Here is a 24,149-nt window from a genome sequence, read left to right on the forward strand (position 1 = left end):
AACATTTGTTTGAACTTTGAACTTGAACTTATAGCTCGATGATGATGATGATGATGATGAAGAACAGCCAGCGGCAGTCTAAGCACACGTATAAACTTTTGAACGTCTCCACCATCAGTATTTTCTGACGAGTATAATATTTCTTTTAATATCAGGTACGAGGACCTCCAGAGTGTTTCCATGGGAACAGTAGATTACCCAACCCCCAGCTGCTCAGTGATGTCATCAGTTGACCTGGCCAATGGGGTGGGCCCCAGCTCCACCCCGGCTAATGTCAGTGTTTGAATTTATTGTGTAAATCATTTAATATCTGTTCCGCAACCTTCAGGGAACAAACACTCTAAATCTACCACGTTTACACTGGATTGACAACTCGGCAGCGTAATGAGACATTTAATCCTTGATGCCAGATTTTAATGACTGATTACAAACCACAGAAGAAGAAGCACAAACGAGGCTCTGGGAAAAAAAAAAAAAAAATCTGATGTGAATGTTTCAGGTTCAGAAACCAGCGGTGAAGCCTCGACGGCTCCGTCCAGTGAGGATCACAAACCTCCAGCTGTCTCCTCTAAGAAGGAGCCTCCTACCTACGCTCCGGGTGAGAGACACTGAGACACAACATCTCTTCTTTCTATCCTGGACTCTTTTTTTTTCTTGTCACAAATCATTTTCTTGCTTTAACTTGTTTTTAGTCGATTGTTTTTTATTTTGTGGTTTAATTGAAATCGTCATTGAACGATATTAATGTGACATGAGTTTCAGTTGATGTGCACAGTCGTTTCAAAACCTGTACGTTTACTGGAGTAAAGAGGTTGAGTCAGTACTTCTACTTTTACTTGTGTGTACTTTTGCCACCTCTTGTCTGAACGGGGCCTCAATCTTTCCTTTACCACCTCACTCCACCTCTAACTAAATTAACCCGCTAACGTGCACTAACACCACTTCTTCCTCCAGAATGTCTCCACAGAGTAAAATACACAATGTCTGTTTCTGCCGACAGGAAGTCAAGAGGAGCGCTGGCAGCTCCAGATCGTGGCCAAAGGCAGAGTCACCTGTCCCAAATGTAAGAGTGTGAGCAGGAAGACGGTGGAGGGGCTGAAGAAGCACATGGAGAACTGCAGACTGGTGAGCAGACATTAGACACAAACTAAAGCTCGGTTCACTCCCGACGTTAACATGTGTCCCTGTGTGCAGCAACCATTCACCTGTCAACACTGTGGGAAACAGCTGAAGTCTTCCACAGGGATGAAGTATCACATCATGGCTCTGCTCGAGCTGTCTGCAGGAGAAAATACCTTCGATAATCTGTAATGAGTCGATGCATGGCGGAGCTTCAGCAGCTCACAGTCTTATTTCAAACACCTTCATTTAAGAAGCCTACTCACAATATGGCTTGATAATCTCTCGACGTGGACTCGTTCAACATGTCTGCCCCACTCTGCTGCAGAAGAGAGAAAACTCCGTCACAAACTCACTGAAGCACTTTCACTTTCCACCACAGAGCACAGGGAGGGGGGGAGGGGAGGAGCGAACAAAGTGAGATTAGATAACAAACTGCTTGTTATCTATCTCCCCCATCTTCTCCTGTCCCTCAGACATGATTCGGACCCTGTTTCGGGTTTGCATCCTGGCACCGGCGAGGCTTTGCTACCTGACACCGGCACGGTGGTTCATGTGGCTCGCAACGATCATGATGTCGTCCCCCAGGAATCTCCACGTGGAGCCGGTGCCAGGATGTAAACCCGAAACAGGGGCGGATGATGGGGGACGTCTGTGAATAGTGGACGATGAGGGAGTTAACTTTTTCTCAATGTCACGACGAGCAATGGGTCCAGTTTGAAACACTAGATGGCGCCCTGAGCCATACTCAACCCATATATAAAGACTCTTTGTGGTAATCTGATATTAAAACTCCCATAAGAACAGTCATATAATCTAGTTGCTTAAAAACATCTTCTAAAATTCTGTTAATTTGAGAAACACTACAGTCAGTATTAAAAGACACTTTAAAGAAATCTGAAGTTGATGATTCAAGTCACACTGAGATCGGAGGATAAACCAGGATTCCTGCAAGTAAGAAAACGAGAGAAAGACATGAGTGATGATAATCAAACAGCATCGGGAGCAGTCAACAGGAACAGTAATATATCAGTAAATCCCCCCCCTCCCTGTGCTCTGTGGTGGGATGAGAAAGTGAAAGTGCTTCAGTGAGTTTGTGACGGAGTTTTCTTTCTTCTGCAGCAGAGTGGGGCAGAGATGTTGAACGAGTCCACGTCGAGAGATTATCAAGCCATATCGTAAGTAGGCTTCTTAAATGAAGGTGTTTGAAATAACTCCAGAGACTGTGAGCTGCTGAAGCTCCGCCGAGCATCGACTCATTACAGATTGTCGAAGGTATTTTCTCCTGCAGACAGCTCGAGCAGAGCAGCGGTGACGAAGCAGTTTCTGATGTTTGACTCTGTGAATGTTTTATTGTTGTGTTGTGATGTTTTCTTTGACCTTTGTTCAGTTTGTGTTGGTTTGTGTGGACTGACAGTTTCCATGTGTGTGTTTGTATTTCAGAGACATGCCTCAGATACAGCCAGGTGAGAAAACACGTTCATGTGTGTATCCTGTGACGACACATGTCAGTCTTTCTATGTGTATCAACCATGCGAGTATTAAAAACAACAAACTGCACTTCTGCTTTTTAAAATGTGTTGATTCTAGAAGTGACCGGAGCCTTTAGCAGCAAAGAGCAAAGAGCTTGTGGAGAATCAATAGTGAAAGTGAATTTCCTCGTCATGGGACCGATAAAAGACTTTAAATAAAATAAATCTTATTAGTCAGGAACTAGAACGTCTCTCAGCAAATCTCTGAATAATCCTTCATATCCAGTTCTTCGTAGAAATATAAAGTATGGCAGGAATATAAAATGACAGAGGGGAGTGGTCGACTAGGTTTCAGTGTTTCTGATATATTAAACCAAAAATAAATATTTCAAATATAATAAATAATATTACAAATGTCACATGACACCCCGACTCCACACCTCTTTTTAGTAGATTTTGAATTTAGTCCGTTTATCTATTTAAAGAATTTTGATGCAGTTCAGTGTGAGAATACATACATGAGATTTTATTTTGTCTCTCTCAGGTCGTGTTGTTGCACAAAATCATGATGCAGCTCAATGATGCTGACACACACGTTCTTCTTCTCAGGTCCGGTTCCAGTGTTCTGGGAAAAGTTCGTTGTGGTCCTGTCTGGAAAAACGAACAACACCCATGAAGACATTGTACAGATGATTCAAAACTCTGGACACGTTGAGGTCCAGACTCCTGAAGACTGTGACTACTGTCTGCTCTTCTGTCCCATCACTTCACAAGTTGAAACCCAAGTGGATTCGTCCCTCAGACTCCTTCCTGGTGAGAAATGAGTCGGTGGAGACCAAAGCAGAGCAAACAGGAGAGTACATATTTCACTTAGGTTCATCAGGAGGCCAGAAACGATGCTAATGTTGGTCTGTCTGCTGGATTAGTGTCGTTGCCATATCAACTTAAAGAAGTAGTTATAGCTTGGATTCAAAATACAGAAGAAGGTGAATAAAGAGAGCCACACTTTCCGCTTGTGTCTGACTCAGTTGGTTGTTGTGTTATCTTTGTTCTCACAGCAGATAAACCAGCGATCCTGGTGGTGATGTATCACACCTATAATCCAGACTACGTCACGCCCGAAAACCACAGGCTGGGGGTGGTGGACCCGCGCGTCCGCCTCACAGTGAGCTATCTGTTCCATGAGCAAAGTCTGCTGAGGTGTAACCACAACGATATCGCACGGTTTGAGCTCCAGAAGTATCTTGGACTTCAACAGGTGATTTACTGATATATTACTGTTCCTGTTGACTGCTCCCGATGCTGTTGGATTATCATCATGTCTTTCTCTTGTTTTCTCACTTGCAGGAATCGTGGTCCATCCACCGATGTAAGTGTGACTTGAATTATGAACTTCAGATTTCTTTAAAGTGTCTTTTAATACCGACTGTAGTGTTTCTCAAATTAACAGAATTTTAGAAGATGTTTTTAAGCAACTAGATTATATGACTGTTCTTATGGGGGTTTTAATATCCAATTACCACAAAGAGTCTTTATATATGGGTTGAGTATGGCTCAGGGCGCCATCTAGTGTTTCAAACTGGACCCATTGCTCGTCGTGACATTGAGAAAAAGTTAACTCCCTCATCGTCCACTATTCAGAGACATCCCCCATCTTCTCCTGTCCCTCAGACATGATTCTGCCCCTGTTTTGGGTTTGCATCCGGGCACCGGCGAGGCTTTGCTACCTGGCACAGCGTTGCTACCTGGCACTGGCACGGTGGTTCATGTGGCCCGCAACGATCATGATGTCGTCCGTCAGGAATCTCTACAATTACATTAAAGGATTTTCACTGGTTGTAATATTCTAGTATGTAAGATAAGTCATTTTATTATTGTTCACCTTGTGCATTACACCTGATGAGTCATCGATGTGTTTTTCTTCTTTCTTTCAGACCGGGAGAACAATCATCTCAGGTTCTGGCTCAGCCTGTTGGTTTTTGTTGTTGTGGTTGGTCTGATTATTCTGATGCTCATTTTGCTCCTGAAATAACATGATGGAGGACAGTGAACGTGAGAAAACAGAAAGCAAATGAAGGAAACTTAAATCTAATTAAATCACTTTATCAACATTACATAGTCCTAAAATCAGAAAGTGCCAATGTATGTGTAACTAATATTGAAGGATTCTGGGCTGAAGAGTTTTACTCTACCTTTGTTTAGATAAGCGCTTTACAAATACAGTAATTATATCACAGCTATCATATCTGGGAAAGAGGTGGTGGCTGATGGGAAGTCAAAAGTGAAAAGTGACTGTAAGATGAAAAGTGAGCAGCTTAAAAATATTAGCTTCAAATCAAGTTGACAGACAAAGAGGGAGAGAAATGAAACACTAACACATCGAGATAAACGTAAAAAGTAATTTCAATGTGCAGTTGTCATATAGTTGTAACACAGATGTTAAGATTGACTTTTTAATTTCAGAGTCACTTGATGTCAGCAGTAGTTTATGCTTTTGAGAAATGTTTTTCTGTCGTGTTTGAATTTGTCTTGACTGGAATCTTATGTGTTTCCAATGAAGACTCACGTTTCTATCGAATAATGACTTTTGCTGCTCAACACTGCTTAAAATATTTAGATCACGTTCATGTTATCATCATGTTGTCTTAGCTTGTCTCTGTAAACTTAGAGTTCCATTTGAAAGTGAATCAATAAAAGCCTCGTAAAAAACTTTCCTGTTTCCTCTGTTTCAATGTTGTTGAAGTGAATTTACAGAAAAGTGAAGAAAAGTGGCGGCACCGACACCAGAAGGTTTCTGACGACAAACTGGGAGGATTGAAGTCGTGACAGAAAGTCAGCTGTAGATTAACAGGTTACATTTATACAACGTGCACGATGTCTCTCTAAAAGTTGGTTTTCATCAGAAGGTTCAGGATGAACAGATGTCATGTATTCTGATGACTCTAATTATCTGCTCACGTAGATAAAGATTCCATATTTGAATATTTAGTAGAGCTCATACTTCTGCCAATCAATTTAATTTGTTATTTTACTCCAGTAACGTTTTGAAAAACATTATACAGATTTTATCTTTGACATATTTTGATCACTTTATCTCTAAAATTCCGCTCTTCGAATTTTCTGCTGAACTAATTGTTTTACATTGTGCCTTTTGATTTAAAATTTTATTTTATGGAACATGTCGGACTCACGCTGGAGGACGATACCTCACAGAACACGTCTTCATTTCAAACTTTATGGGCTCGAGGGCTCATATCCACATTTTAAGGAGCATCGAGATACTATCTCCTTCTCTGCAAAGTTTTTTTAGCGCCATGACATCGCCACAAATTTTAACTTGGAGCACACCAACATTCCCCCCCCCCCCCCCCCCCCCCCTCTCTGTAGGCCTGATGACAGCTCTACTCTGAGCTGGAGGTCTGGAGAAGGGGGATTAGTTAACATGGGGGCTGGGTGGCGGTGGGCCGGGGGTGTTAAGGTCACGCCTCTGGCCTAAAAAGGCAAAGCAGAATACCAACAGCAGCGATCTGCTCTAAGAATAACTCCGGGCCTGAGGCTCAGAGACACAGCCTGAATGTAACAGGGACTTTTTTTTACTGTAGGTGATGAGAAGTTTTTGACCAAATCAGATAAAGAGGGATTCTGGAGTGTGACGTCTGATTGTTTATAGCTCTAAGTCGTGTGGAACCATCACACACGTTATATTCACGTGACTCCAGCAGCAACAGTGGCCGGTGGGATAAAGTTACCGTGAAGCTCGTTCTCCCAGTTCTCTCTTCATCGTCCATTAGTCCCCGTGGTCGATCTAAATCTGTCAGAGCTGGAGCAGTGGAGGGGAGGGGGGCAGCTCGAGCTACAACCCAAGCCCCAACCAGGCAAAGGGCAAAGACAGTGACCACCTCAACCGGGTCTCTGTCCCACTCTCCGGCCTCATCCCCTTGGGACGTCACTCATCTGGACCAGCTCAGTCATCTGGACCCATCGAGGTCTTCTTTGACTTCTGGAGGGGAAAAGGAAAAGTGCAGAGTTAATTGCGGCGAATGGAAAAAGAGGTGTAGAGTTACCGGTCGTGGCCTGAGGGGTTGGGGCTCCAGCCTTTCACGTGACGCTGCTGGATTGGAATTAAAGACTGGGATTAAATCGCACACGGGAGTCGAGGATCTGCGGCAAACGTTTGTTTTCATGGCAACTTAATGTGCGCAGAGGATTTACTGCTGGAATAGACGTTTTATTTTGACACTGCAGTATGACTGAAGCAGTTGAAGGTAAAGTATCGTCACATTAATGTCAAAGAAGCCTCACCATGATGTTTGATGTGTGTGTGTTTTGTTTTGCACACACACACACTGTGATGTTGTGCGGTCTGGTGTGTGTGGGAGAATTTCCCGATTGGAAGAATCTAAAAATATGCTGCTATCATGTATCTGCTGTTTGAAATTCAGCTTTGAGGCGTGGTGACGTCTGCAGAGCTGAATGGGATCAGTCAGCATCAACACTGTGCTGGTGCAGCTTTTATATCGACTGATTCTGATTTTTATACAAGGGAAATTAAATGAGAGGAAAAACGTCACAGAAGAGAGTTTCACATGTCACTGAAAGCATTAAACTCTCAAAGGTAAATGTTTGATTTCTTAAACTCGATCTAAACAACCAGATTAACTGAAAACACCGGGATGAATGTGCCGGCCCCTGAATTATGGGATAACTATTCATTTGTCTGGAGCAAATATGGATTTCTTAAGACAATAATACAAATAGTATCAGGGTTAAAAAACTATGTTGGACTCTGCAGAGAGAGTTGAAGATTCTCTGATGAAGACTGAAGCATTTGGTTGAAAGCTCTCAAAACAACAATGCACTTATATCGTTATTTTAGGATATCCAACAGTTATTTCTCAACGATGGTGGCGAAACGTTCTAATTTACTTTTGCTGTTTCACTTCAAACTGTGAAGCTGTGGAAGCTTAGACACAAGATAAGATTTTAAGATGAGAACAGAATTTTGATGCTTCACTTGTTTTCCATTTAAAAACATCTGAGTCAAAAAGCTTTTGACTTTACTGAAGAGAATCTCCTGTAGTTTCTGGCAGCAAATCAACTAATGACACATTTATTCAGTGAAAACATAAATCAGAGCAAATATAAATTTTTCACTGTTAAAAAGACACAGAGACAAAAAAAAAAAAGAGTGGAGACAATCGTCTGGTGTTGTCTTTGGTGTTTCAGCGTTTGCCTCAGAACTAATTCAGTCTACAGCGGTAACGAGGCTTCGTGCGCCGGAAGCTCACCCTCACGTGCGACAGGTACAAAGAGTGAAAGAACTGAGAGAGAGAAACCACCGCAGCTCTGCCAGAGATGCTGCAGCTGAAACTGTGAGAAATCAAAAAATCGTGGTAATGCAACAGAGAGAGTGAACAGAAAGCAAACAGAGCGGCAAGTTGTAGATCTCTGAGGTTACGATGAAAAGTGTGAAAAAAGTCAGTGGTTCATAATTAAACTGTGGAGTTTGTCTGTTAGTTAGAAACATTCCACGAAAACAAACTAATTCAGAACCGTTCTAGTTCCACGGGTTTATATTTACAAAGTGCTGTGATTTGTTTCTTTCTTTAAGTATTTAAAATGTGACGCCTGTTTATTTGTAGACCTGAAGCTCATTTGTCCTCAGCAGATGTTTAAGACTGAGGTAGAGACGGGAAATCATCAGGTTCAATCACGTGATTATTGGCAGCAGCGTGTTGAACTGACTGATTAAGGAAACGCCATGACGCCTCCTCGCTGTGTTCTGACTGAATAGATACAGTAAAGCTCCGTCTGGCCGCTCTGAGCCGAGCCGTCATGGAGACAGAGCAACAACAGAAGCGTTTTTCCCGCCATAAAAGGAGGAGTTGTGCACGGATGGTCGGTCAAACCGTTTACAGTTGGGTTTGGGAAGTGGCGTTGGACAGAGGCATCGGATCGGAGGGGGAAGGAGAGTTTGTCTGAAAAGGTTTCACTGGATTCCGTGTGTGATTCTCACGTCTGGTCTCAGGGTTTTGCTGCAGAAGTTTCAGAAGCTGAACAAAGTGCAAACACAAAGACGGTTGTTTTTTCTCAGTGTGACGAGTCCACTTCATTGAGAGAATCACAGTCTATCGGCTGTATTCTCACCTCAGTAGCAAAACTAATACTAGATGTACCTGATAAACCGGCAACGTCCCACTGACACATGGGCTCGACCAATCCTGAGTCAGTCTCAGCTGTCAGTCACCATGTTTCACCATGTTTTAAAAAAAAAACATCAGCGTGATACGAACGAGAGAAAACGACAGAAACCATCTTCGAGAAAGTTTCTTCAACGCGCACTTTGACTTTTCACTGAGGCCCACGTCCCATCCACGGAGGAGGCAGAGTGTATGGCCTACACTGCAGCCAGCCACCAGGGGGCGATCAAGATGATCTCTGTATCTGACCACTGTCTCTTATGCTTCCCTCCTCAGCGCGGTCGTCCACCACCACCACCATGGTCATCGACAGTAAGAGCGGAGACGCCGGCTCGTCGTCTCAACGGACCCCAAAGAAAACGTTCACAGAGGACGTGCACTCTACGTTCAGCTCCCCGCTGGCCTGGATCTTAGTCCTGGCCCTCGTCATCACGTGGTCCTGCGTGTTTGTCATCGTGTTCGACCTGATGGACTACAAGACTCTCTCAGGTATGAAGCGCTGCTCCGTTCTCAGGTTCACAGGAGTCAGACGCTGTAGAGGAGCGAGAGGGTGAATCTACGTGTTGTGAAGCCACAACATTAAAACTGGTAACTGGTTTGATTTCTGTCTGAGTGTCGGCACGTTGCTCTGAGAACCAAACACACCTGTGTGGCATCCAGGTGCATTTAAGTTGATCTGTGACGAGCAGGATTCTTGAAGCAACACGATGCAACTTTTTCACCTCAAACCAGCAGCTTGATAAAAAGAGTTTGATGTGTGAGTGTGAACGTGGAGAGAGTTTCCTCCTTCACTCTCCGAGCGTCTGTTCTCTGTAACTCTGCTGACTGGGTTCGATCTCCAGCTTCAACTGTCACAATCGGCTCCCGACAGTTGAAGAGCGAAGCTGACCTGTGATCAGTTTCAAAACACTGAGAAGTTTTTAAGAACTAGAGTTTATCTCCAACGTTCAGCGGGAAACTTTAAAAACATGAAGAACTCTGAACAGAGTTTGGTGCATTTGTTACAGCTGCTGCTCTTCTGGTTCAGAAAGCAGAGGATCGTGGGTAATATTTCAGTTCAGCGAGTGAGACAACGCAGTCAGAGATCTCCACGTGTGCCTGCAGAGGGCGCTGCTCCTCAGGAGAAGTCCCACAGTGTGATCTGTCTCCTGTTAAATAAAATAATTGAATTTATAAATCACTTCTCAAGACAAACTGAATAAGTGCTTCACAAAGACAGAAAAATGAAATAGAGCAAAACAATAAAAACACGAAAGGTGCGACGTGACCACTCATTACAAATGTGTTTCATCATGAATGTTGTTTTATTGTTTTATCTTTCTCTTCTGACTTTTTTCCTTGAACTATTTGCTCTCCAGGTTTCTAACAACCACGAATTCTACTAATATAACTCGTTCATATGTTTTCTCGTGAAACTGTGTCATCACCATTTCTCCTCCCAACATCAAAACAAGCGTCTGTTTTCTAACTCTTCACTCGATTCACACAAACCTGAACATCACGGCAACAAGAACAAACGTGTTGGACACTTTATTCCTGGAGAGAGCTGCGAAATATTCTCCTCATTCCCGATTTCATCTGGAATAAGAGGACGGAAGTAACGACACGATGACAAATCACCGTCTGCGTCGATTTAAGAGAAAAGTAAATGTTCTTATCGTCACAGTGTTAATTCAAACCCATCATCTGTCTGCGTCATCGTCAGAGAAACGCCTCATCTTCCTCCTCTTTGTGCTTCACCTCTTTGCTTATTGCGACTGTGTCTCTCATCCAACCAGGTCGCCCGCCTCCTGGCGTCAGGAAGGTTTTTAAGGATTCAGAGCGTAGAGGCAAGAAACCTCATGTGCTACTAACTCCTCAGAGCAGAAGCTGCTGATTTACCACTAACGGCATTAACTGATAATGAGCTGCAGACATTCAGAAGGACGCTGCTTCCTGTCTGTTTCACGATGCACTGTAATAAGATGTCGGGTGTAGTTTTGACGTGAGCTTGTTCGTTTCTTAGTCGTTCGAGCCTCCTGCGTATTTGTGAAGAAGAAGAAAACTCAGTTTCAAATAACTGAAAAAAAAAAATCTGAAAACAGACAAACCAAGCTTCATGTTTGACATTTTCAGCTTCATCTCTCTGTTGTGTTTTTCCCCCCCCCAGTGTTTCTTTTGCCTGTTTATGTGAAGCTGGTTGATTAAATGTTTAAAGAGAATGAAAATAAAACATTTAATCGTGTTTGACTAAAACACAGAAAACACCACAAGAGCCCAACTTGGATATTTGGAAGCAGATGATGATCCTGATGTTAAGGAGTAAAAAACAGAAATGCTGATACATCAGTGATCCTTTAGATGTCGTTATCAAACTTTAGTTGAAACTAGAATGAGACTCAGTAGAGTCACGCACAGCCCCAACCTGTAAAACCACATTTAACACAGGATCTGCTTTTTTATTTGGATCTGATTTGTTTATCAAGATCCATGAAATCCATGTGAACGGGGTTAGAAAACACTGACAAACACTTGGAATGCTGGGAACACTGGTCCCCGTCACCAGACTGTGACTGATGAAACAACGGTTTCTACAATTTAAAAGCAGATAAGAACACGTGCACCTCGACGGAGGAGGGTCAGTGTGGTTTTTTTTCATGTGCTACCTGCTGAGCAATCTGCTAAACTGAAGTTCTCCTGCAGTGGTTAAACTGGCCGGTGGGTTACTCCTAATGTGACACTGATCGATTCCTGAAATCCCCGTTTGTTTTGGTTTCGGTTGCGTGGTCCCACCTCAGTTTAACCTTTTTGCTTTAAAGTGGATGTTTTGTTTCCTCACTGCAGACGAACGAGAGCTTCGTCCGCAGTGAGGAAACGTGAGACGCTCTCACTGATGTTTTATTTGTTGGGTTTGATTGAGAACGATCAGCTTCAATCGAACAGAAGCAGTGATTGAATTAACCAGTGTGTGTGTGTGTGTGTGTGTGTGTGTGTGTGTGTGTGTGTTCATGTCGCTGCTCCACCAGGAGGCCTCACTAAGATCGGCTCAGACCCCATGAAGGTGGTGAACGATGCGGTGGAGGAATCATCAAACCTGATCAGTTTGATGTTCAAATTTGCTGCCAACCTGGTCGCTCCAGAAGAAGATGAAGGTACGGAGCTCTGTGTGTGTGTGTGTGTGTGTGTGTGTGTGAAATTATTTATTTTAAATAAACTTGTTCACAGTTGATCTGATCTCACTGTTCCCTCTGCTCTCCTCTAGCAAATCTCTACGCCGTGAGAAAAAAAGGTTTGTACCGCTGCAGCTTTTATTTTTACAGTTGCTGAATGAGAAACGGGCTCTTGCTGCTTTTTGAATGTGCTTTATTACATTTATATATATTTTACATGTTGTGTACAACCACTGACTGTAAATAAAGATGGACGAGGCATGTGCACTTCCTCCCACTATCCCACTGTACTGCAGCCAGCCACCAGGGGGCGATGGAGGCTCTTTGGCTTCACTTGTTGGAGCTGTCGTCCATCTTCATTTACAGTTGATGTACAACCAACAGTCATTTTAATATAATCTTTACGTCCGGGAGGCTCTGATGAGGCTTATTTTACTAATGCAGTTTATCACAAAGAACAGCAACTCAAACTGAAACAAAACTCTCCTGTCGAGACTTAAAAAAATAACTTTAATATGTGAGGAGAAGGATTTTCAGTCAATGAACTGAAAACTAAGATGGATGAAGACTATTCACAGACCTGGTTTTAAGATTTCTTTGCACAGAGCGTGTGATGGACTAGAAACACACACACGTGGATCAGTGAGACAAAACATGGTCAGATGATTATTATCATTATTATTATTGTGGTGTTAGTTTTTAACTGACTTTATGTATAAACCATCTCAAAGATTCAAGATGGTTGGAGGAGGAGGAGGATGAGGAGGAGGAGGAGGAGGAGGTGAAGAAAAGAAAAGGTATTCTCCAGTTACTGTGTTTCTGAGAATGTGTAGTTTAACTGTAGATAACAACTGACGAGTTCTGTTCATCTCCCTGTAACAGCAACACTAATGAAGGCAACAGGACCCAACAGTGAAACCTGACGTGTGGTTTCCCTGAGAGAACTTTACTGTTCTCGTGAGAAGAGTCAGTTTCTTACCACAGAGGATTTGTGCAATTTAACGAGGGGGGAAAAAAAATCTCATGGAATAAAGTCGGGATTCAACAGATTGAATCCTAAATAGTTTTTTCTTTTTCTCGAAATATCGACTGTCGACTTTATTCTCAAATGATTTTATTTTCATTAAATTGTGATTTAATTCTCGTTAAATTACAACTTAGTTCTTTTAATATTATCGTTTTTCTCTCTCATTAAAATACGACTTTATTCTTGTAACATTAAATTCTTTACATTCTTCTTTATTCTTGAAATCTTAATTTCCTTTAACATGGCCCTAATCCTCACTCACGTTCTTTGCTAACTGCTGCCACTAATCTCTTGCAATATTATAATATAACAATCACAACATGTTTCATTCAGTATCTTTGTTTCGTCAAGTTGCTGATTGTACTTTTATTTTTTTAAATCCCAGGAGAATTTCTACCGTCTCGAAGTAAAGGTCAGTAACTTTTTACTTTGATTGATTAAAGTCAGTTCACGACTGGAATAGTTTTATTGACAGTTAATTTTCTTTTAATAGCATTGAAACGTGTTAAAACCTTTTTATTGTGGACGTGAAAACTTTGTTCAGTTTGTTGATTCATTACAATGAATCATTAACAGGTTTTATTTTGCAGTTGTAGGGATGCAAGCAAAGACGAAACCACCAGTGGTTGAAGCTGTAGAGGAAGAGGAGGAGGGAGATGAGGAGGAGGGAGACGAAGAGGAGGCTGCTGAGGAGGAGGAGGAGGAGGAGGAGGAGGAGCAGGATGAAGGAGATGCAGAAGAGGGGGAACAACTAGATGAGGAAGAGGAGTATGAAGAGTATTATGAGGATGAAGAATATGAGGATGAGTATTATGAGGATGAAGAATATGAGGATGAGGAAGAGTATGAGGAGGAGGAAGAATATGAGGAGGAGGAAGATTACGAGGAGGAGGAAGCTGAAGGAGAGGGGGAGGCTGGGGTGGAGGTGGAGGAGGCAGGGGGAGTTGAAGACGATGAAGAAGAGGGAGAAGAAGCTGCGGCAGAGGTGGAGGAAGAGGAGGAGGAGGAAGAAGAAGATGAAGAGGAGGGAAAGGAAGTGGAGGATAAGGTGGAGGAGGAGGACGAGGAGGACGAGGACGAGGACGAGGAGGAGGACGAGGACGAGGAGGAGGAGGAAGAAGGACCTGATGAGGAAGAAAAAGAGGAGGAGAAGAAAGATGAAGCAGCTGTGGATGAAGAGGAGGATGTGGCCGAGGAAGAGGAGGACGGATTAGCTGCTGAGGTGGAGCAAGATGATGAAGATGATGATGAAGATGAGAAGGAACCTGAAGCAGCTGCGGCAGACACTGATGAAGATGATGAAGGTGAATCCAAAGAGGAGACTGCAGAAGAAGAGGAGGACAAAGAAGATGAAGATGATGAGGTAGAGGAAGAGAAGACAGATGCTGCTGATGAAGATGATGAAGAGGAGTCTGTAGCTGCTGATGCTGAGGATGATGATGATGAAGTTTCTCCTGAACCTAGTTCCACTTCTGAGGATGAAGAGTCGGGCGTGTCTCCCGACTCTGAGTCTGACGCACCTGTTGACGTCAAAGTCAGCGATGAAGATGTGACTCTGCCTGATGACGCTGATAAAGAAGATGAAGAAGACAAAGATGATGAAGACGACGAAGATGACGAAGACGACAAAGATGATAAAGTTGATGAAGATGATGAAGACGACAAAGATGATGAAGATGATGAAGATGATGCCTTCTCCGACAGCTCAGACCTCAGTGAATCTGCACTTCTCTCCAGTGAAGAGGAGGCAGAGGAGGATGGCGACGATGACGATGATGAAGATGACAAACTTGCTGAGGGTGTCGCGACATCTGACAGCGATGAAGACGACCTGAAGCTTGATCTTCCTCCTGTCGTCACAGTAGGTGAGGATGAGGAAGATGATGAAATTGAGGAACTCAAATTCCCAGAGGAGGAAGATCTTCTTCTTCTGGCCGCTCTTGAAGAAGACTATGGAGACCTGAAGGACAGTGATGATGACGAGGATGATGATGAAGATCTGGAGGACGTCTCTGTTGCCTCCTCTGAGCACTTTGCAGATGATGAAGATGACAATGAAGACAGTGACCTCAGAGACGATGACCTCGACATCGACTTTGATAAAGATGTCCGCGTTGACCTCGACGCTGAAGACGATGATGATGATGATGATGAAGACGATGAAGACGATAAAGTTGAGGAGGAAGTTGACGTCGCTCCCTTCGAGAGCACAGACAGTGGAGTCCTAGGTGATGATGATGATGATGATGCTCTGGGAACAGATGAAGGGTCTGTTGGAGAGACTGTCTACAGCGATGACATCACCTATGACACAAGTGATGAAGACGACGATGACGACGATGAAGATATTGATTCCAGCTCGCTTGAGTTCAGCCTCGATCAAGAGGAAGTTAAATTTGTTTACACTGAAAAAGACGAAGACGAGATCATATCAGAGTCTTTAGCTGGTGAGGAGGAGGAGGAGGAGGACGATGAAGACGATGAAGATGATGACGTCCTGCTCGCAGGTTAAAGTTACATCATTATGAAAACATAAATGTTGCGGATTATCTTTTGAAATATTAAATATTATTATTATTATAATTATAATTCCTCGTTAGTAACCAGAGGAGAATGAAAGAGTCAATTAATGAATCTGTGTTAATTAATTGTAATATTTAATTTAATATTATTATTTTCTATTTAGTTCATACTTTCACTGAATCTGGTCTTTAATCAAAATTAAGTTTTATTTTTTCATACTTTCCATGAAGCCACCACTGCAGCGGCGTCCACTGTCCAGCAGGAGGCAGTAAAGACTGAGGTGGGTGAGGAAGAGGAGCAGCTCAGTCAGGCTGATGATGAAGATGAAGCTGAGGAGGGTGACGCAGAGGAAGCTGGTCAGTGTCACGTGTCTTCTCTGTAGTTTTTGTCCTGTGCTGAAGTTTTGAAATGTGTTGACAGAAGCTCAGTTTCACAGTGTTTGAAGAAAAGTACAGATTTTATAAAAACTGTGACGGGAACACATTTAAATTAAAAACAACTTCCAACCATCCTCTTAAAAAACTCACCTGCTGTTTATAAATCCATGAGGAGACACTCTGCCTGTTTCAGCCTCGGTCACCGGTCAGCCTGCTGCTCCTGTCGAGGAAGACGAGGGAGGAGACGAAGAGCCGGAGGCTGAAGCTCAGAGATCTGTGGATGAAGCCGAAGATGAGAAAGAGGAGTACGATGAAGACGACGATGAGGAGCGGGCGACGGTGGATGTGATCAAACCTTTGCCTGAACCTGAGGAGGAGGCGACGAAGAGTGAGGCCACAGGTCAGAGAACCAACAACAACAACCACAACAACAACCACAACAACAACCACAACAACAACAACAACAACAACAACAACCACAACAACAACCACAACAACATCAGAGTTTCAAACCCTCTAGTTTCAGTCATAAAGTAGAATTCTCTGCTTGGTGGTTTCAGATTGTCCGTGTTTACATTCTGCTAAAACCAAAGAGTCCGGCACCAAGACTGCAGAGAAAAAAGGTTTGTGGGAAATATCACATTTGTATCTTTAGAATTAGAGTCTAAATATCTTTATATTAAAGATGTAACTTTTAAATCAGACTTCATTAACTCTCCAGACCTGCTGCTAATGTGTATTTCATATTTCTAGTTATTTGCTCTCTCTGTTTTAAACCTTTGCAAAGTGTCTCTGAACTATAATTAAAAAATGTCCACATGAAAAGGTTGTTTTCCACCTGTTGCATGTGGATTCATTCCAGTCACAGAAACAAGTTATTGCAATAAAACGATCCTTCATATCTGTTTTTGTCAGGATGTAAACTCCAGGTCGGGTTCGTTAAAATCTCAGCTCAGTGTTTGTTCTTCCTGTTCGTAGCTTCACGTCTCATCATGTGTTTATTTTCAGAGGCTCCGAGGAGGGTTTCAGCTGTGAGGAGGAAAAAAGGTAAATCAATGAATTAATTAAAAAATCAGGGATTAAAAGACAAATAAAGTTAATGAAGTTAATATTTTAGTCTCAAACGCTGATGTAGAATAATTCAGGCCTGGAAAACATCTAATCATCAAAATAGAAATTGAAACAATGTGAGGTTCAATTTATCCACTTCTACTTTCTTTTAATTTCAGACCGCGACGCTGTGAAAACAGACGACAAGCCGAAAAGGAAAGGTAAAAGTGAACACTGCAAAGATTCCACCTTCAAACCACATTTACCTCAAAATAAACTGAATGTATTTGATATAAAACTTGTTCGTGTCCAGCTCTTCCCAGAGTTGCGAGTCTGGAGCCGAAGATCAGGAGGATCAGGAGAATCCCGGTTCCTCTCAGAGGTACGACAGCTCAACAATGATGATATGAATGGTTTCGACTGATGGCAGTAAAATATACACGTTTGTGATTAATCTCATGTTTTCTCTTTCAAATATACAAAGTCAAGAGGGACGAGAAGACAAAAACTTCCAAAACAGGTAACGCGTGTATTTATACTCGTGGTAGATAATAGAGATTAGAAATGAACCGTGTGAGGACGACTTGTTTTTACATCTGAATGTTTCTAACGACAGAGACAGCGTCCAAAAAACAAGACGAGGTCCCAGAGTCCGGACAAGAAGGTTTGACTGATCTCTTCACTATGATTTAGAAAAGAAATCCACCAACCAGAGCCGTTTCTGTCCATATACAAAGTTTTTACAGACTCATAAGGTCCCTGTGACCTTTGACCTTGAATATATTCAGTTCATATGAGTCCAAGTGACAACTGGTCAAGATGAGCAGAGATTTACAGAAGGCCGACTTGAGATGTTCGAGAGAAAGATCCTGATTTGTGACCTTTGACCTGAAACCACTCAAATATAATGAGAATCTGTGAAAGTGTCTCTCTCGTGCTCTGAAGATAACAAACAGTGACCTTTGACCTCCAAATCCTGTTCAATTCATCTTTGAGTTCAACTCAATGTTTGAAACTAAAACTCCGTCAATGCATTCCTGAGATATCGTGTTCACAACAATGTGACGTAATGCATCCGGCCCCCGACGCTGATATTCCTCATGTTTACTTTAATCTGATTATGTTTAATGATCTTATGATGTCATAACTGAAGGATGCAAACCCCCAACATTTATTTTCTTCCCTCTCCTTCAGTCGGCCCCTGCAGACCTGCCCCCGTCTACTGTCCGTCTCCGCCTGGCTGGTACGGTAAGTAAAACTTTTAGATATGAACAATATATAACTTTGAAAACCTCCGTGTCAACATGTGAACTCTTCCTCTTCCAGTTCATCACATCGTCACAGACAACCCGTACCCTCCTCCCACCATGTCAGGTATTTACAGCCGCCTCATATCAGCCATAACTCATATTTCTCATATTTCTCTTCTCCCGACAAACACTATTTTACTTCTTTCAGCTCCGTCTGCTCCTGTTCTCACCGTCCACCCCGGAGCGCCGCCGCCGCCGATGCAGCCGCTCTACCATCAGCCCCCTCCCCCGCTGATGCACTATCAACCATATCCTCCGCCGCTGCAGCCGGTGATGCAGCCTCCACCAGAACCAGCTCAGCCGGCTGAAGCGGTGCCGCCAGTGGCCCCAGAGCAGGAGGCCCCGGTGCAGGAGGCCCCGGTGCAGCCGGAGGTTCAGGCTCCAGCTGCCGAAGCTCCGCCGGCCGCAACTCTGCTCCACGGTGAGGAAGAGTTTGGTAGAAATAAAGTGCTGCTGTTCATTCTCAGGAACATTAATGAATTAATCTTGAAAAACTTTATCATTCACAATAAAACCATTAAATATACTAATGGAACTATTTTTTTTCAAAAGAACCAGTGACTGTGGAGGAAGAGGTGAAGGCTCCACCCCCCCAGAAAGGTATTTCATTATTATTTAAACGCACATAATTATTTTTCTTTTACCAGTGAATGATACAATAATGAACATGTGACAATTTGCAGCTGCTAAGAAGAAAACAACGAAGGCGACTGACTCAGAGAAAGGTACGGTTCAATTCCCCAGATCCATTAAATCCTCGACTCGTCAACAAACTGTTGGAAACTACATCTGCTGCACTGAAACAGTGACGTGTGAATAAATTCATTACGGAAAATTTACTGCTTCTCTCCAATTATCCTTCAGAGCCGCCAGCAGCCAAACAGAAAACTAAGAAAGGTGATTAATGATAATTGTCAGATGATGTTTTCTCTGTTTTACACTTAAATGTTGTTATGAATGAAACACACGAGAACACAAACAGGTTCACACACTGAGACGATATAAATAACATCAATCATTTGTTAATCGTAGATGCTGTTGTTTCCAAAGACAAAACCAAAGCAGCTCCTGCAAAGAAAGGTGAGTGACTCATTAACGTCTCTGTCCACCGCAGTGAATATTTATTTAGAGTAATGATCTTCTCATTGTTGTGACAGACTCCGCAGCAAAAGAAGAGAAAACCAAAAGTCCTGCAGCAGCGAAAAAAGGTAACGCACATTATAACACGACAAATGTCTGAGCGTCACGTCGAGCTGAATTCAACTCTTTCACATTTTTTTTTTTTTTTTTTACAGAGAAAACTGTAAAAGAAAAAAACAAGACTCCTGCAGCTGCAAAGAAAGGTAAAACATCATTCAGGTCTAATTAAAGCAACACTATGTCACTTTTACCGAGCGACAGCGCCCCCTGCAGCCACACGTAGGGATTCATTCTGCTCAGACTCAGCGTCCAAGTGATGAAATGGTTTTCATCTAATAATTTCCAATCATTCGTGCACGTCTGTGGCTCGTTTATCTCCAGAAATATTCATCTCATCAGCTTCACAGCATGTTTGTTGTTGAAGACGTGCAGTTTTAAATTTGGACACGTGATTCGTTCCAAGGATTCATAATGTGAATAAAAAGGCGCAGCAGCAGCAGCTGGGACTCACCAAGACACGTCAACGTGTTGAGTGAGAGAGGAACAAGAAACATTCTCTACAAATGAATTTAAATGAAGCTGCAGGTTTGCCTTAAATGAAAACTGGGAAAAGAACCTCCGTCTTTACTGTGAAGGGAAATCTGATGATTTACATAGAAAACTAATCAGGACTCTGTCCTCGCCGTGTTAGAGGCCGCAGCTGTTCGACAGAAGAGGAAGTCCTCCTCCGAAAAGACAGGTAAGTGCTGATGACTGAATGAAAAATGAATGAACCAGGATGTGAGAGACGACTGGAAACTAATCGTTCTACTCGTCTCGTAAGCGTCTCCCGTCAAAAGCAAAGCCAAGACAGCTCCTGCCAAGAAAGGTAAAACGTGCAGAATTTAATTAAAGGAAATGCTTTACATGATTATATGATTTTTATCAACTCTGCTGAACTGTAATTTAGTCCAACTGATGACTTGAAATCACTCGGACAGATCCGGAGCCGCGTCCGCAGCCGATCAGACTGAGAACGAGACACGACGCCGTCAAGAGGGCGAACGTGACCTCGCAGGCCAAAGAGGAGAAACCGGCCAGATCGTCTTCCTCTGAACCAGGTAACTCATCCACCCCGAGCGCTCCAGAGGCTCCTGTGGAACACGTACACAGAAACTTTCATTTCTTTCATTTTCAGCCAAGATGAAGTCAGAAACCGCAGCAGAGAGGAAAGGTGAGTTTATGTTTTATATGCGCTCGTGTTGCTGCTCCTCTCAGTTTGTAAACTTGTGACACGAGAGGAAATCAACTGGATTGTTCCGCCTCAGCACTTCAGACGATTGTGTCGACTCCCTGGTTGTAAATGCAAGAAGTTAAAGTCGATGTTTACACGAAGAGTCTCCACTGGAGTCAAATCCCTCCTCTTAACCACATAGATTATGTGATTAAATGTTTAAAGCACGATAAAGATAGAATTAGAGACACGTGGAGCTGTGTTACACCAGTGAGGATATTAAACGTGCTCCACGATTAAAGGGAGATGTTTTGGCTTCAGTACCGGGACTGACCGTTCCTCCTGTTACAGGCAAAGCTGAACCGGCTGAGAACAAAGCGGCTCCAGGTATCAGATCAAGTCTGGATTCACAGTTAGACTCTGATTAATCTACAACTGACACTGAGTCTTTTTTTTTTTTTGCCTTTTCTCTAAATGTAGATAAAGAGAAACAACCGTCTGAAGCCAGTAAGTACAGTTTATATATATATATTCACCTCCAGCCGTCTTCAAGGAGACATATTCTGCTCATGTTCAGCTTCAGCATTTTATTTATTACTTGAAAACGGTCACATCGACAAAACCTCTCCTGTGAGAAGATTGAACTTGACTCAGCAGAGTGAAGCTGAACTGTAGATCAGTTACAAGTTAAAGTTTAAAATATGAAGAAGTCAGATTCAGGAAGCCGGGGCTCATGGGTAATGTCCTGCGAGTTTCGGTTCAGTGAGCGAGGACGACACAGTCAAGAGCTCTGATCCCAGAGTGAATCACAGTGTGTGGCTGCAGGGGGCGCTGCTGCTCAGTAAATGTTCCGCAGTGCTGCTTTAAACTAGACGATAGTTTAACCTCATCCTGTTGAAACCGGAGCCACAGATAATTACCACTGAATAAAAATGTGTTTACGCTTCATTTATCATTTCAGAGATTATCACAGTTTGAACAAACTGAAAAAGAATCTTTGATGAACAGAGAAACACGTTCAAGTCCAAACGTCTCCGACTTTTTGTCGACTGAAGCTTCGCGGACTCACAATTTGTCGTGTTAACGCTTCGTGTGCTTGTCGTTCATAGAGAAAGCAAAGAGAGCTTCCTGTGCGGCCTGAGGTATCAGCTCATCTTCACCTTCTCTCCTCTGGTTGACTCAGTACGAAGAGACGTTGTCTCTTAACGACGCCAGCGGTGATTAGAATCTAACGAGACGATTGGTTCTTCAGAAACTTGCCTCCGCTCACTGCAGGAGATTAACGTCTGTCATGAAGACGGCAGCAATAATATTCATCCAGACTAATTTGATCCATGAACCAAACCCCAGTAAAGTGTGGTATCAGTGTTCTGTTCTTACTGAGTCATCCAGCAGAGTCTCACCCCCCCCCCACCACCACCAGAGTGACTCTACACTTTTCCACCGTCGACGTCTGACACAGAGTTTAAATGAAAAGGGTGATCTGAGGGTATCTGTACGTGATGCAGCCACGACAGACTGATAGTTTGAAGGAACAACATTCTCTCTAAAAACCAGCTGACGTGTGAACCATCCTCAGCTTTCTGTGAGGGACTTGAACCCACGGCGATAAAGCTGCTGCACGTCTTTGTATATCTGAGCAAAGAGGATGAACCAGTTCGTGACGTATTAAGTTAACGGCGTCTCGGCTTCATCAAAACACTGTCTTTTGGGATAGTTTGGACTTTCTGACCAATCACAGGAAGCAGAGACATTAAACAATAGAAGAAGAAGAAGAGGAGGAGGAAGCAGCTGTGCTATGAGTGATTTGTGTCCTCTCTGCAGGCTCCGTCTTCCTCCTCACACGCATGTGGACACTCACCCTCATCGTCTGTCCTCTCGTCTTCCTCTCTCACACAGACACAGTCACATTTTGATTTGTTTCATTCCCGTTCTTTTGCAGAAGAGCCTCAGACTGAAGACGACGCCACGGAACAGAAGAAACCAGGTAGAGAAAAGAGTTTTACTGTCTGCGAAGAAGGAAAAGAGTCAATTCCTGTTGAAACTTTCAACATGAAGACATTCATGCAGCTTTAGAAACGAACCAGGGACGTTGTGGTTACATGTTCTGCACCTTAATCATTCAACTATAAACAGCTTTTAAAATGAGGAGAACAATAATCAGTTAGTATATTCTGAGTTATTCTCTCTTTTGTTTGGTTGAACTTCAAAAGTTGGAGCTCAGTTTAGGCTCAATGTTCCACTTATTCAATTTACTATAATTCATCTTCTCCGTCTTCTCAGGCCAGCGATACTTCCAGTGCATTTACGTCCCTGGTAAAAATGCTCAGTACCCTCTACGACCTTTCACCCCAGCGATGTCCCCCGCCATGATGTCCCCCGCACTCCGCTCCATGTTGGAGCAGCAGCGAGCAGCCAGGGCGTCGGGGCAGTAACCTCACGTCTGACGGCTCAGCACTCCCACTCCAGCAGGAGGGATGTTTGAATCTGTGGACAAAAACAAGGGGACAGACATATTTTGTCTTTGATTCATTTGTGTATTTATTTTTCTCGTGGTTGAGCTCCTGGGTTTTTTTTTAATGAGAGGATTTCACCCTCCGCTGACGCTTCGCTGTGCATGCCTGTCTTAAATCTCTCAGCTCAATATCACTAATATTCAGATATTTTAATATTCATAAACGTATTTAATGTACATAACATATATATTTATAATTGAGGCTGAGTTAATCAGTTGTTCTTTTTTTCTGTCCACTCCTGAAGCTCCTGATTTTTTAAATTTCATATTGTTCAGGACATTTGCACATTATTCTTTTTTCTAGCCACACGTTACTCGGATTAGGACAAATTGAATAAATTCATAATCAGTTCTATAATATATTTAAATATTTAATAACATTTAATTGAACATGTTGCACGTGAATACAAGACAATGGGTAAAATAAAGCAAACAATAGACAAAAGCAGTTTCATTCAAACACTGAGGTGGCTGATGGACAGAGGGAGGTTGTTCCACAGCTGTGACCTCATTTCTCTCGAACCCAAAATCATAACTTCATTATATAAAAGAAGTTTTTTTTATTTTTTATGTTTGCTGCTTCAGCTGCATCAGTCAAAGTCAGAGGGTCAAATCCCAGGAGCTCCCACAGTTGATCCAAGCATCGTCCCCGTCTCTGAGCGTCAGCGTCTCACCAACGTTTCGCCGTTTGTTTAGATCGAAAGTGAAGAATCAAGAAGAAGAAGAAGAAAAACTCATATTTAGTCAAAATAAAAAGTTCCGTTTTCTGACTTTAAAGAGAAACTCGACTCCAGTCACATGTGGTTTATTATCTCGAACCAGAACTGACTTAGAACAATAAGCCCAGAAATAACGTGAACGATACGATAAACAAGGAGATTTGTAAAACTTTATTAGTATAAAAACTTTATGTAATCGCTTCAACAGCCACACAAGAGCTGCCAAAATTCAAATAAAGTGGGGAAACAAATGGTTTCTGTTAATGTTGAAGGATTTTCATTCTAAACATTTTTTACATTAAGTATTTATGTACTCCAGGTTTTATTTTGAAAGG

General features: G+C 42.7%; 2 protein-coding genes across 6 annotated transcripts; both read left to right on the forward strand.

Moving 5' to 3' along the window:
- Positions 1-366: 366 nt before the first annotated feature.
- LOC109641212 (uncharacterized) lies at positions 367-4,943 on the forward strand. Its single transcript, XM_069514985.1, has 10 exons — positions 367-381; positions 500-598; positions 1,001-1,125; positions 2,242-2,297; positions 2,563-2,585; positions 3,201-3,404; positions 3,650-3,849; positions 3,939-3,960; positions 4,526-4,585; positions 4,639-4,943. The coding sequence occupies exons 3-10, from the start codon at positions 1,108-1,110 to the stop codon at positions 4,791-4,793; spliced, it is 738 nt and encodes a 245-aa protein (XP_069371086.1). The 5' UTR covers positions 367-381; positions 500-598; positions 1,001-1,107; the 3' UTR covers positions 4,794-4,943.
- A 1,194-nt stretch (positions 4,944-6,137) lies between these two features.
- Positions 6,138-23,872, forward strand: LOC109641211 (dentin sialophosphoprotein-like). 5 transcript variants are annotated; one of them, XM_069514779.1, is made up of 32 exons: positions 6,138-6,856; positions 9,068-9,280; positions 11,797-11,922; positions 12,033-12,059; positions 13,353-13,379; positions 13,558-15,474; positions 15,721-15,846; positions 16,061-16,267; positions 16,428-16,490; positions 16,876-16,914; positions 17,097-17,138; positions 17,231-17,299; positions 17,402-17,437; positions 17,534-17,581; positions 18,112-18,165; positions 18,244-18,291; positions 18,376-18,648; positions 18,780-18,827; positions 18,911-18,952; positions 19,092-19,124; positions 19,260-19,307; positions 19,385-19,435; positions 19,523-19,570; positions 20,059-20,106; positions 20,191-20,235; positions 20,348-20,467; positions 20,545-20,580; positions 20,932-20,967; positions 21,061-21,087; positions 21,690-21,722; positions 22,523-22,567; positions 22,864-22,943. In XM_069514779.1, exons 1-30 carry the CDS (start codon positions 6,838-6,840, stop codon positions 21,719-21,721), a joined length of 3,948 nt encoding a protein of 1,315 aa, XP_069370880.1. In that variant the 5' UTR covers positions 6,138-6,837; the 3' UTR covers position 21,722; positions 22,523-22,567; positions 22,864-22,943. The 5 variants fall into 5 exon arrangements, 4 of the variants coding, with proteins under 4 accessions (XP_069370880.1, XP_069370878.1, XP_069370881.1 ...); XM_069514777.1 differs by lacking the exon at positions 21,690-21,722 and having other exon boundaries at positions 22,864-23,872; XM_069514780.1 differs by lacking the exon at positions 20,545-20,580.
- Positions 23,873-24,149: the final 277 nt, after the last annotated feature.

This window comes from Paralichthys olivaceus, chromosome 19 (assembly GCF_024713975.1).
Source record: "Paralichthys olivaceus isolate ysfri-2021 chromosome 19, ASM2471397v2, whole genome shotgun sequence".
Lineage (NCBI taxonomy): Eukaryota > Metazoa > Chordata > Actinopteri > Pleuronectiformes > Paralichthyidae > Paralichthys > Paralichthys olivaceus.

What these genes read in the sequence shown, in the direction of transcription:
- LOC109641211 (XM_069514777.1), top strand. An exon ending in CAAACAGAAAACTAAGAAAG is followed by an intron (nt 19,125 to 19,259) that starts GTGATTAATGAT and finishes TGTTAATCGTAG; the next exon opens with ATGCTGTTGTTTCCAAAGAC. An exon ending in CACGGAACAGAAGAAACCAG is followed by an intron (nt 22,568 to 22,863) that starts GTAGAGAAAAGA and finishes CCGTCTTCTCAG; the next exon opens with GCCAGCGATACTTCCAGTGC.
- LOC109641212 (XM_069514985.1), top strand. An exon ending in GTCCCTCAGACTCCTTCCTG is followed by an intron (nt 3,405 to 3,649) that starts GTGAGAAATGAG and finishes TTGTTCTCACAG; the next exon opens with CAGATAAACCAGCGATCCTG. An exon ending in AGTATCTTGGACTTCAACAG is followed by an intron (nt 3,850 to 3,938) that starts GTGATTTACTGA and finishes TCTCACTTGCAG; the next exon opens with GAATCGTGGTCCATCCACCG.